The sequence below is a fragment of the Cricetulus griseus genome, chromosome 2 (genome assembly GCF_003668045.3).
Source record: "Cricetulus griseus strain 17A/GY chromosome 2, alternate assembly CriGri-PICRH-1.0, whole genome shotgun sequence".
In the NCBI taxonomy this organism is placed as follows: Eukaryota; Metazoa; Chordata; class Mammalia; order Rodentia; family Cricetidae; genus Cricetulus; species Cricetulus griseus.
Window position 1 is genome coordinate 23,701,537 of NC_048595.1, and position 12,520 is coordinate 23,714,056.

General features: G+C 43.3%; 1 protein-coding gene across 1 annotated transcript in view; it reads left to right on the forward strand.

Moving 5' to 3' along the window:
* The window catches only part of Rbbp4 (RB binding protein 4, chromatin remodeling factor), an 18,119-nt gene continuing 5,599 nt past the window's right edge, over positions 1–12,520 (forward strand). Inside the window, exons 1-7 of the mRNA XM_027399377.2 lie at positions 1–160; positions 725–872; positions 5,760–5,905; positions 11,150–11,323; positions 11,598–11,713; positions 11,828–11,988; positions 12,086–12,212. Coding sequence (XP_027255178.1) covers positions 145–160; positions 725–872; positions 5,760–5,905; positions 11,150–11,323; positions 11,598–11,713; positions 11,828–11,988; positions 12,086–12,212 — 888 coding nt within the window. The 5' untranslated portion in view covers positions 1–144. The remainder of the gene's footprint in view (positions 161–724; positions 873–5,759; positions 5,906–11,149; positions 11,324–11,597; positions 11,714–11,827; positions 11,989–12,085; positions 12,213–12,520) is intronic.

Below are 12,520 nucleotides of genomic sequence, written 5' to 3' on the forward strand. Positions count from 1 at the left end.
GAAGGCACGCGAGCCGGCCCCCCACGCACGGGCCGCAGGAAACAATAGAGGCCGCGCGCGCCGAGCGAGCGCCCGTAGCCTCCCCGCCCCTCCTGCAACGCACGACCCCGGGATCCCCCAACCCCTCCCGGCTCGCCCGCCGCCATGGCTGACAAGGAAGGTAAGCGTGCCGAGGCGGGCTCGGGAAGGAGGCGCGGGCCGGCGGGGCTGTGTCGTGGCTTCCTACGCGGCCTAATACAGAGAGCAGGCCCGACTGTGGCGAGCCGAGCCCCAGCGACTCCGGCTTGAGAAGGGCGCTCCCCGCGGGCCGGGCTAACGGCGCGCTGGCTCCTCGGCAGCGGATGCGGGCCGACGCCAGCACTCGGGCCCGGTTGAGTGCGCCGCTCCCTGTCGGCCCCTCTGCCTGCCGGGACTCGGGACGCCGCTCCCCACCGCCAGGCCCGACGCGCAGGCCTCCCTTTGGGTCGTGTGGACTTGGCGCGCCCGTGTGCTTCGAAGCCGGGCAGCGTCGCCCCAGACGAGTAACGGAGTGTCTGGCTGGGGTGGCCCGAGGACTTCCGGCCCTCCGCGGCCGAGACTGTCGCCTCGGTGCCCGCGCCCCGGGAGATTAAGACGAATCCATCTCCATTTCAGTGGCAGAGCCCGGGAGCTGCGCCCGTGGCTAGAAGAGGGTTTACTCGCTTTCCGTTTCTGTTGGCTAACTTGTCTTTTAAAAACATTTTAGCTGCCTTTGACGACGCGGTGGAAGAGCGTGTGATCAATGAGGAATACAAAATATGGAAGAAGAATACCCCTTTTCTTTATGATTTGGTGATGACCCATGCCCTGGAGTGGCCCAGTTTAACTGCCCAGTGGCTTCCAGATGTAACCAGGTGACAGCAATCTCTTGGCTATTAACTTTGGTAGTTAATGTCTTGAATTGGTTTTCCGTGGGTTTTTTTTTTTTTTTCCTTTCCTCCGGTCTGTCAGAAGCGGCAATATGATCAGAGACTATGAGTGATGTTTATTTTCATCGACCAATAAGTAAGAAAACAAAATAATTTTGTAATTTGCGAGAGAAAACGTACGTTTTCTTCCTCTACATTGAGACGAATAGCCAGCCATCTTACAACTGTAGTTGTCGGAGTGTAAGTGTTAAAACTTGACGAGGTTTAGAAGACAAACATTTGTCTGGTTGGTAGAGGTCCGAGGCTTTAGGTAAGTGGTGAGGTAACCCCTGAAAAGAGGTCTGGGGGCGTGTAATGTTTAGTGATCGAGCGCTTACTGGCCGGGACTTTGATCCTTCGGTCGTAGAGTGAACTTGAATGCGCAAAATGTTCTAACCAAGGGAAACTTTTTTCGACTTGAAATATCAGGACTAGCTTGCAGAAGGAAGCGGGTGGCTACACAAAGATAAAGGTGAGTGTAGATTATTGTTGATGCAAACTCCATGCTAAATTCTTTTGAAACTCAGTAAGGTATGTACAGAATCGGTTATGAGAGTAGTTAGGTTCAACAAGTCCCAGAAATTTGGAGTAAAGAGTTGTTTTGTTTGAAGTGCTAGGGATTGAACCTTGTCCACGGAAAGCAGGCGGTACCTCTGAGCTACATCTCTGTTTTGTGCATGTGTGTTACTGAAGAATGAGGCTGTCGCCTCTTTGGGGCACGGTAGAGGAAAATGAAGGGCGCTGTGCAAATCCTTGGCAGACATCCAGAAGTTTGGGGTTGGGAATGTAATCAGGTTCAAAACTAGTTGGGCCAGGCCCTTTAATCCCAGCCCTCTGGAGGCTGAGGCAGGCAGATCTCCGAGTTCAAGGCCAGCCTAGTCTCCAGATAGGCTCCAAAGCTACACAGCAAAACTCTTGTCTCGAAAAACAAAAACAAGCCCTCAAGCTTAGTAGAGTCCTTTTTTTAGGATTTATTTATTGCCTGCGTGTATGCCTGCAGGACAGAAGAGGGCACCAGATCTTATTACAGATGGTTGTGAGCCATCATGTTGTTGCTGGGAATTGAACTCAGGACCTCTGGGAGAGCAGGCAGTGCTCTTAACCTCTGAGCCATCTCTCCAGCCCCTAGTAGAGTCGTTTCTATCTGTTCTCAGTGGTTGTTAAACCATTTGTGTTGAGAGGATGTGTGGTAGTACACAATTGTAATCCCAGCACTTAGGAGGTAGAGCAGAAATATGTCTCTTTGAAACTTAATATTCCTTGTTTCTTACAGTATATAATCCAGACTGCCTTGAGCTGACATTCCAAGAATTTAGGCAGTGATTTGTTTCTCATTTGGCTTTTCCATTTCCAAAGCTAGAGTTGGACTTTAGTCTCGGTTCTGTTACTTAGTAGCTGTGTGATCTTAGCCACATTGTCTAATTTTCCTAAATAACAAATTTTTCAATTCAAATTGGAATAATTCTTTATAGCATTGTGGTATTTAAATCTAGCCCAGCCCAGTATTAATTTTTTGTTTTACTGAATTAAACCTAGGAGCTCATGCATACTAGTTTAACACTCTACCGCTGACCTATATCCTCTTAGCTTTTAAATTCCAACTATTTTTGTGTCTTCATGTGGTATATACTGCCTAGTATTTATGTACATGACTGATTACTCTTACTTTAGAAAAATTTATTTTGCATGCGGATGTTTTAGTTTGCTTTCTATTGCTGAGATAAAACACATGATCAGAGGCTATAGTTTATAGTCCATCACGGATCCCTGGAAGCTGGAACTGAAGCAGAGGCCATGGAGGAACACTTTGGATTGTTCAGTTTGCTCTCTTGACATAACTCAGGCCCACCTGCCCATAGTGGGCTAGGTCCTACATAAGTCAGTAATCAATAAAATACCCACAGAGTTGCCTACAGGCCGGTCTGATGGAGGTAATTCTTCGGTTGATTCAGGTGTGTGTCACCTTCGCAGAAAGACTAACCATGACCAGCACAGGGTTTTTGTTTATTTTCTGTACCTGGTGCCTGGGGAGACCAGAAGAAGAGGGTGTCAGATACACTGGAGCTCCATTTCCAGACAGTTGTGTGCCATCATGTGGGTGCTGGAAACTGAACCCAGGTCCTCTGCAAGAGCAGCAAGTGCTCTTTTGCTCCATCACCTGCTCTTGGCTTTTTAAGGAGTTGTGTCTGTTTGTTTGTTTTTGTTGTTGTTTTGTTTGTTTTTTCCTTAATTTGTTTTGAATTTATGTGTGTGCATATTTTGTCTGTTCGTGTATGTGCAGTGTGCATGGGTTTACTGAAGCCAGAAGATAGCATTGGGTCCCCCTGGGTCTGGATTACAGACAGTTGTGCCTCCGTGTGGGCACTGAGAATTGAACCAGGGCTCTCTGAAACAGCAGCCAGTATTCTTAAGTGCTGGGCCATCTCTAGCCCCAGGGAATCATGTGTGATCTCAGTATTTTCTGGTAGGAATGTATGTAGCCCAGCTGTAGGTGCTTACCTGCATGTGTAAAGCATTAGTTTGGGCAGGTGTTACAGTAAATGAAGCGATTATAAGGACCACATTTCAAACCTCAGCACTGGTATATAATGCCAGGTGGCCATGGCAGCACACCTGTAATTCCGGGAGGCAGAGGCAGAGGCGGTCACTGAAATAAACTAGCTATGCTAGCAAAGCCAGTGAGTTCTGGGTTCAAGGTAGGTTTGTCTTCGGTCTGTCTAGAGGAAAGAGGTCAAGAGACCCATTGTCAAGTTGTGGCTTCTGTTTACAAGCACACATACGTACATACTGGGAGGAAAGAAAGAGAAACCCAACTCTAGATTCTGAGGGGGTCCCTGCAGGTATCCTGGCAGGGAAGTGAACCCAGCAGAGATAAGAATGAAAACTGCAGGTTGACTTGCCAACCTGGATAAGACTTCAAGGAGTCGATTGCCAGGCAGTTCATTATCACCATATTTAAAACAATACAATTGGGGGAAAGTTTCCAGGCAACAATCAGTCCAATTACATGTGCACAATAAAGCATAAAATGTAACTTCATAGAAATTCTTTACAAAGTACATGTGAACATGAAGCTAAACAAAAAGACCTGGAATCTAGTGTGGTCTCTGACCGATAGCATAGAGGTCAGCAGGCCATAAAATACTGGTGACCTGTAGGATGGGTCTGGGGGGGAAAGAGTCTGGAATAATCATTTGGGGATTTAGGGTGAGATCTGTCCCTACAGATAGCAAAAGGGTCATTGTGTCATTAACCTCCACTCTCAGCTTTCTGGACGCAAGTATTGAATTTGTATCTCCTCCATTGAGGAGACACCCCTGTGAGAGTAACATTCCTGGTTCTCATAATGCTTCTCTGTGCCCCCTGCAAGGTTCTAGGGGGAACTACAAAAACAAGAATCATCCCTACTTCCAAAATGTTTGAGGCAGTGTATTCAGTAGCTAGCTCTGTAGACCAGGCTGTCTTAACTTGCAGAGATCCACCTGCCTCTGCCTCTGCCTCCCAAATGCTGGTATCAAAGGTGGGTGCCACCACCACCTACCTAATATTTTTCTTTTAGGGGATATAAGAACTCTTGCACATGACCAGGCACAAACTCTACTATTGGGTTTTATGCCCCAAAGTTCTTGATAAAAACAAAAATATCAGGCAATTGTTTTCTTCTCACCCATTGTTAACTCACTTTATTTCAATAAACTGGGAGAAAAAATTCTCTATCGTGTTTTAAATTTTTGGCCATGTTAAATAAAAATTAAGTTCTGTGCTTGTGCCCTGTCTGGCCTTAATAGAGGGTCATTAAAAGTAGGAAATAAGCCAGGCAGTGGTGGCACATGCCTTTAGTCCCAGCACTTGGGAGGCAGAGGCAGGCGGATCTCTGTGAGTTCGAGACCAGCCTAGTCTACAAGAGCTAGTTCCAGGACAGACTCTAAAGCCACAGAGAGACCCTTCCTCGAAAAACGGAGGGGTAGGGAATAGAGGCTAGCAAGTTGACTAGGTGGGTAAAAGTGCCTATTGCCAAGCTTGACAACTTGAGTCTGGTCACCTGGATCCATGTGATGGAAAGAGAACAGATCCACAAAAGTCTTCATTTGTTTTATGAAGTGTGAGTGTTCAGGGTCTCCTGGAGCTAGAATTTCAGGTGGTTGTGGGTCACTTAGCATAGGAGCTAGGAACTGAATTCAAGTCCTCTGTAAGAGCAGCAAGCACTGTTAATTACTGAACCATCTTTTTGATTGTGTGTTTTTTGTTTTTTAAAGAAAACAGGGACTTTAGTAATGACTCAGTAAATAGGAACATGTAGTCAATCCACAACACCACAAAACAAGACAGACAAGAAAAAAAACAGGGTGGTATATGCTTGAAGCCTCAGTGATGGGGATATAGGAAATAGGATGATCTCTCAGGCTCAACAACCAGCCATGCTTACTTAGTTGCTGAGCTCCAGGCCAATAAAGCAAGCCTTATATTAATGGAGGTGAATAGCCTCTTTTTTGATTTTGCTTTTTCGAGAAAGGGTTTCTCTGTGTAATAGCCCTGGCTGTCCTAGAACTCATGTAGAAACTCCTGCCTCCTGAGTTCTGGGATTAAAAGCCTGCTCCACCACAACCGGCCATGAACAGAATCTTAAGAGTGAGTGACACTTTATTGTTCTCCAGTATCCATTTATATGTATGTCTATTTAAGCACGGGGGGCTGGGTTTTGTTTTTTAAAGTAGGAACTAGTTCTCACTATCTCAATTGAACTGCTTGGGGTTTTTTGTTTGTCATGTGTATGTTGCTGACTTTATGTTATCTTGGGTTGCCAACTTGAATAGTGACCATCTGTTATTACAGGCCTGAAGGAAAAGACTTCAGCATTCACCGGCTTGTCCTGGGAACACATACGTCAGATGAACAAAACCACCTGGTGATAGCCAGTGTCCAGCTTCCGAACGATGATGCTCAGTTTGACGCATCTCACTATGACAGTGAGAAAGGAGGTAGGATAAAAGAAGTAATGGTCTGTGGATTATATGTTTCCTGTCTGAATTGTCATCGAGGAGGTACATAATTGGGCGGGGGTAGCCTCTTAGGTTTAAGTTATTGGGAAAGCTAGTTTGCAATCAAGAGTCATCAACACAAAACTCGGTTCTGTGCTTTTGCTGTAAGCTGTCTCTACTATACTGGTCATGGTGAGATTTCTGCAGTTAATGTAGTAAAGATCTACCATATTTTTTTTGGTGTGTATTCTCAACAGGAGCAACATTGACCCAAAGAGACAGAAATTAATTCATGGGTATGGGTTGGTGTTTTGCCTGCGTGTATGTATGTGCACACCTTGTGTGTCTGATGCCCACATAGGCCAGAAAAGGGTGTTGGATCCTCTGCAGATGGAGTTATAAGCATTTGTGAGCCACCAAGAATTGAACCTGGGTCCTCTGCAAGAGCAGACAGGTGCTCTAAATTGCTGAGCCATCTCAAGGAGGATCACAAGTTACCCGCCAATTTGGGGCTAGTTAGTGATTTCCCTAATTCAAAATAGAAACCATAGTCTGCATGGTCCCCAGAGCTTTCAGTGTATCTGTACTACTGCAGTTTCATTGGGGATAAAGGGGCAGAAAGTCTTAAAACTTTCTTAAAGGTTTAAGATACAAGAAATGACATAGTACCCATTATATTCATAAAAGATTTCAACAACCTAATTCTTAGAAGATGCCATAAGAGTAGCTGTTCATGAATTCCTTTTTTCAGATAGCAATCGGTAAATTTTCTTTATGGCCTTCATACCAAAACGTCAAAAGGGGGGGGGTCAGTAGGGGAGTTTCCTTGAATAAAACCCTGTCTCAGACAAAACAGCAAAAAAAAAAAAAAAAAAAAATGGGCTTCTTTTATTAACATTTGTGCTCCTTATATTCAGTTTTTAATGTTTCTGGATATTAGCAGAAATAACTCTTCATGTTTAAGTTTATTTGGGATCCAGCTACTGGCTAGGATAACAGTTGTGTGTGTGCTATTTACTTGCTGGTCGTTCCACATTGCATCTTCGGTGGTACAGAGTGCAAAATTGGTTGTTAGGGTAATAGTCAACTACAATTCTGTGTGATTTGCCCAAGTGAATAGTTTTTTTGGAAAGTCTCTGGATCCCTGCGTATGGGTTGGTGGAGAAGGAGAACACTGGCTTTAAGAGTTTAGATGGGTGGAGATCCTTTTTGCCACTATCTTAGCTATATGGTTTTGGTTTTGGTTTGGTTTTTGGTTTCCAAAACAGGGTTTCTCTATATAGCCATGACTGTCCTAAAACTTGCTTTGGAGGCTGGCCTCAAACTCACAGAGATCCGCCTGCTTCTGCCTCCCAAGTGCTGTGATTAAAGGTGTGTGTTAACAGGCCCAGCCTAGCTGTGAGCTTTTAGGGTAAGTGGTTTAACTTGAGTCCAGTTCCTATTCATTTAATGAAATGAATTGTCTTTTTTTTTTTTTTTTATGATTTCCTGAATAATTGAACCCAGTGTTTTGTATGTTTTAAGGCTAAATGTTCTACTACTGATGTACATCCTCTGATCTAAATGAGATAAATTGTGTTTGCATTGTATTTGGGGGCTGGAGTTGTAATTCCAGTGGTGGAATACTTGCTTTAGCATGTCTGAAGCTCATTCATACAACAAAATAAATGTGGTTTGGTATAGGCATGAACAATTCTGATTACTATTGTTTCATATATGTTGTTTTTTTTTTTTCCCGAGACAGGGTTGTATTTTGTTTGTTTTTTGGTTTTTTTGGCAGGGTTTCTCTGTATTGCTTTGGAGATTGTCCTGAAATGTGCTCTGTAAACCAGACTGGCCTCAAACTCAGAGATCCACCTGCCTCTTCCTCCCTAGTGCTGGGATTAAAGGTGTGCGCCACCAGCACCCAACTAATACCTTGCTTTCTTAAAGGAGTCCACATGTTAAATCACTCATTCAATAAATGATGTGAGTGGCATGGTTGCACACACTTGTAATCATAACCTTCCAGGCTGAGATAGAATGGTCACAATTGAATACCAATCTGGGCAATGTAACTGACTCCTATTTCAAAAAGGAAAACAAACAGGCCAGTGAACCAGCTGAACAGTTAAGTCATTGGAATCTATAGGAGGAGAAAACTCCCAAAAGTTGTTCTCTCACCTCTACGCATGTGTACACCCACCCACATGTATATGTACAGTTAGGGATAGAGCTCAATTGTTAGTTGCCTGGCATGCACAAGGCCCTGGTTTCTAAACTATATATGGTGATACACACTTGGAAGGTGGAGGCAGGAGGCTGGGTATTAATTAGTTCAAGGGGAGTTCAGTACTTAATCCATGGAGGTGTTTTTCTTGGTACCTGAGTGTGATGCGGGTTTATAATTTGCTTTTCTGATGGTAGATTCAATAATTTCCCATCTCATTTTTTGTGTGTAGTGCATGCAAGAAAGTGTGGGTGCAGGTATCCATGCCAACAAACTGACAAGTCAGAGCCTTCCTGTCACTCCTATTTAATCCTTTGATGTAGTGCCTCCAAATTGCCCAGTCAGCTAAGCTGCTTGTCTTCACACCCTACTTCTGGGGTACAGATACACTTAAAGCCATACTTGGTTTGTTTTTTTTGTTTTTCCTTCCCTTTTTGGTGTGTTTTAGTTTTTTGAGACAGGCTTTCTCTATGGCTTTGGAGGCTGTCCTGGAGCTAGCTCTTAAAACCAGGCTGGCCGGGAACTCAGAGATCTGCCTGCCTCTGCTGCGATTAATTAAAGGTGCCACCACCAGGCCATACCTGGCTTTTGTGTAGGTGCTGAGGATTCAAACTCAGGTCTTCATGCTTGCTGTGTAGCAAATGTTTTACCCACTAAGCCACCTCTCCATCCTCCAAAGCTTAAGCTCCTTTTATTTGAAGTGTTAAGGATTTAAGTTTGTGTTGTTTTGCTTGTTCTTGAAAGGGCTTTCATGTAACCTGTAGCCCAGGCTGGCTTGAACTTGTAATCATCCCTGCCTTCACCTCCTAAGTTCTGGGACACATTGAGTTAACAAACCTGGCCTCTGCTGTTGTTAAGAAAAACTGTACAGTTATGAATTATTAACTTTTCCTCTGATGTCCTCCAACTTTTTTGTCCTTCTTTGAAATGCCTTTCTGTTCCAAGATTTCAAAATATCATCTGTTGGTTGTTCTAGTACTTTAACTGATAAACTTTGATCTGTCTATTTTGCTGCTGTGTATGTGATTAGAATCGAGTCCTATTCCCTGAATGTTTCTCTTGCTTTGGGGAGTTGGGACAGTATGCTCTCTATGACTGAACTGCTGCTTCTGACTACAGTTTGGTTTTGTGTGTTGGTGTAGGTGTGTGCCATAGTGCCGTATGGGGAAGGATTGTCACAGGTTCAAGGCCATCGTGGTCTGCATATTAAGATCCTGACTGAACTGTCTCAAAATGGCTTCTCTCTCCCCAGAAATAGTAAAAAACAAAACAGTAATGTGGATCACAGCTATAGATTTTTGAATTTGACTATCACACTACCCCAGGGTTACACACCTTGTTTTCCTTTTACTCCTTTACCTATAAGTGGATAGGCTTGGTAACCCCATGGCGGAATGGTGACTTTAGTTGATTTCATCAATGATGGGTACACTTATGTCTGATGTCTGAGTTTCTTGGGTATTGGCTTGTGTCTCAGTGGTAGAACACTTGTCTAGCATCTGCAAGACCCTGGGCGTCATGTCCAGCATCACGAAGACAAAAGGTTTGGTTTTTGTTTATAAATCATTTCTAACCTAAAAAAATGAAATGCAGGCAGGTGGATTTCGTGAGTTCATACACGAAGAAACCCTGTCTGGAACGAACACACACCACAATGAAATGAAAATGAAAATTTGGTTTCTTGGCTTGTACTGTTAAAATACTTTCTTAGAAATTCCACAGGATTTATGGCCTAGAAAAGTGACTCAGGTGTTAGAAATTGGGGTAAGGGAGCTTTGGGTAAGCATATTGGTTAAGAAAGATACACGTGTTCCTACTGGGGTACTGGAAATGTTTTGTTGGTGGTGGTAGTTTCGTTGGTTGATTGGGGGTCGGGGTGTGACTTTGGGTTTTTTGTTTTGTTTTGTTTTTAGACGGGGTCTCTGTAGTCTAGGCCTCCTTGAAATTCCCTTTAAGAAGTCAAGACTAGCTTTGCACTCCTGGTGATCCTCTTAACTTAGCCTTTTGTTTTTGAAGATAGCATTTCTCTATGTAATAGCCCTGGAACTTGCTTTGTAAACTAGGCTGGCCTTGAACTCATAGATCCACCTGCCTCTGACTTAGCCTTTTAAATAGGGTTTCTTTTGGGGCTGGAGAGATAGCTCAGAGTGCTAGCTTCTCTTCTAGAGGACCCAGGTTTGATTCCCAGCACTCACATTGCAGGTCACAACTGTCTGTAACTGAAGTTTCAAGGGATCTGACACCTTCGCACCAATTCACATATAAAATACATTTAATTTTTAAGGGTTTTTTTATTTGTTTGTTTGTTTGTTAGGTTTATTATGTATATGAGTTCTCTGTCTGCATGCACACCTTTATGCCAGAAGAGGGCACCAGATCCCATTATATAGGTGATTGTAAGCCACCTTAACCAATATTGTGTGGTTGCTGGGACTTGAACTCGTGACCAGGAGAGCATCCAGTACTGTTAACTGCTGAGTTATTTTTAGGTCAAATGAGATTTGAAAACTGCCAAGAACAAGCTTTTAGCAAGGAATGGTGATCATCAAACTTTTGATCTTGGCACTCCGGTCAGGAGAATTGCCTAAGCTAGGCTATAGAATGAGATTCTGTGAAGGTGTGAGAGAAAGAAGAAAGGACAGCGAACCTCTGCATAGTGAATTGAGGGCCCGTCTGAGATGTGTGGTCACAGCCTGCCTGGAGAACAAGCAAAAAGATTGACTCACAAGGTTGAGTAGTTGAGTAGTATACACACACACACACAGGATCTCACACTAGTAGCATAACACTTAAGGCTCACTGTGCAGACCAGGCTGGCCTCTAACTACAATGGTCTGGCTGCACCAAGATTTAAAGGTGTGCACTACCACACCAGGTTTGGTATTCATACCGTCTTCATTTCAGTTGGCTATATAGTACTTATTTCTAATCTATCTGTAGTTATAAATGTATAAAAAGCACTTCTGTTCTCCAGATGGTTCTGTCTTCTAGTTATACCACTTGGTTCATTAAGTACTTTTTGCTTATAAATACAGAATTCGGAGGTTTTGGCTCTGTCAGTGGGAAAATTGAAATAGAAATCAAGATCAACCATGAAGGAGAAGTAAACAGGGCTCGATACATGCCCCAGAACCCTTGCATCATTGCAACAAAGACTCCATCCAGTGATGTGCTTGTTTTTGACTACACAAAGCACCCTTCTAAACCAGGTACCTCTCCCTTTTAATCAGATACAGATTCCATTTACTCAAATATTTTTATAATTTAACATCTTATTTGTATTGATATGTGTGGGTATTTTATGTTTCTTAAGCAAAGCAGTGCTTTTATGTAGAGGAAAATCATGATTTTGCAACTTCAGCATTGTATAGTTGGTCATGATGGGTCTATATTTTGTATAATAGGCATTTATGGCATAATTTTGCTTAATAAGCCCAGAGAGACAATCAACTGGATATTCTAGATATATCTGTTACTTTGCAGACCCTTCTGGAGAATGCAACCCAGATTTACGTCTCCGTGGACATCAGAAGGAAGGTTATGGTCTTTCTTGGAATCCAAATCTCAGTGGGCACTTACTTAGTGCTTCAGATGACCATGTGCGTATCCTTGCAGTTTTGGTTCAAATCTGGAATTGTTGCCAATTGCTTTCTTTTTTGGGGAGATGGGGGGAAGTGAGAATCATTTATATAATGGTTAATTTTAAATTTAAGACCATCTGCCTGTGGGACATCAGTGCAGTTCCAAAAGAAGGAAAGGTGGTGGATGCAAAGACCATCTTCACAGGGCATACAGCAGTAGTAGAGGACGTTTCCTGGCATCTGCTCCACGAGTCTCTGTTTGGGTCTGTTGCTGACGATCAGAAACTTATGATGTGAGTGGACTCCATAATTTATTTTTTATTACATTTTCAGAGTTTTGCATTAGTCACATTTCAAGCTTCCTTTCCTATTCTCTCTCTTTAAATGAAGCTGGGATACTCGTTCGAACAATACTTCCAAGCCAAGCCACTCGGTTGATGCTCACACTGCTGAAGTGAACTGCCTGTCTTTCAATCCTTACAGTGAGTTCATTCTTGCCACAGGATCAGCTGACAAGGTCAGTTTTCTTTGTTTGGGATTTTTTGTTGTTGAAGTTTTATATTTTATGGGTAAAGGAACTTCACCCACATGTATGTCTTGAGCACATGCTGTACATGTCTGGTGCCTGTTGAGACCAGAAGGGGGTGTTAGATCCCCTGGGATTGGGGTTACAAATGTTTGTGTGACACCAAATGGGTGCTGAGCTGTTCCTCTGGACTCTTAACTACTGAGCCATCTTCAGCATATGTTAAATGAAATGTACGGAGACCTTTAGTTAATGTTTTAAAGGTATTCTTGTCTTAAATTTTTTTAAGAATTTTATCA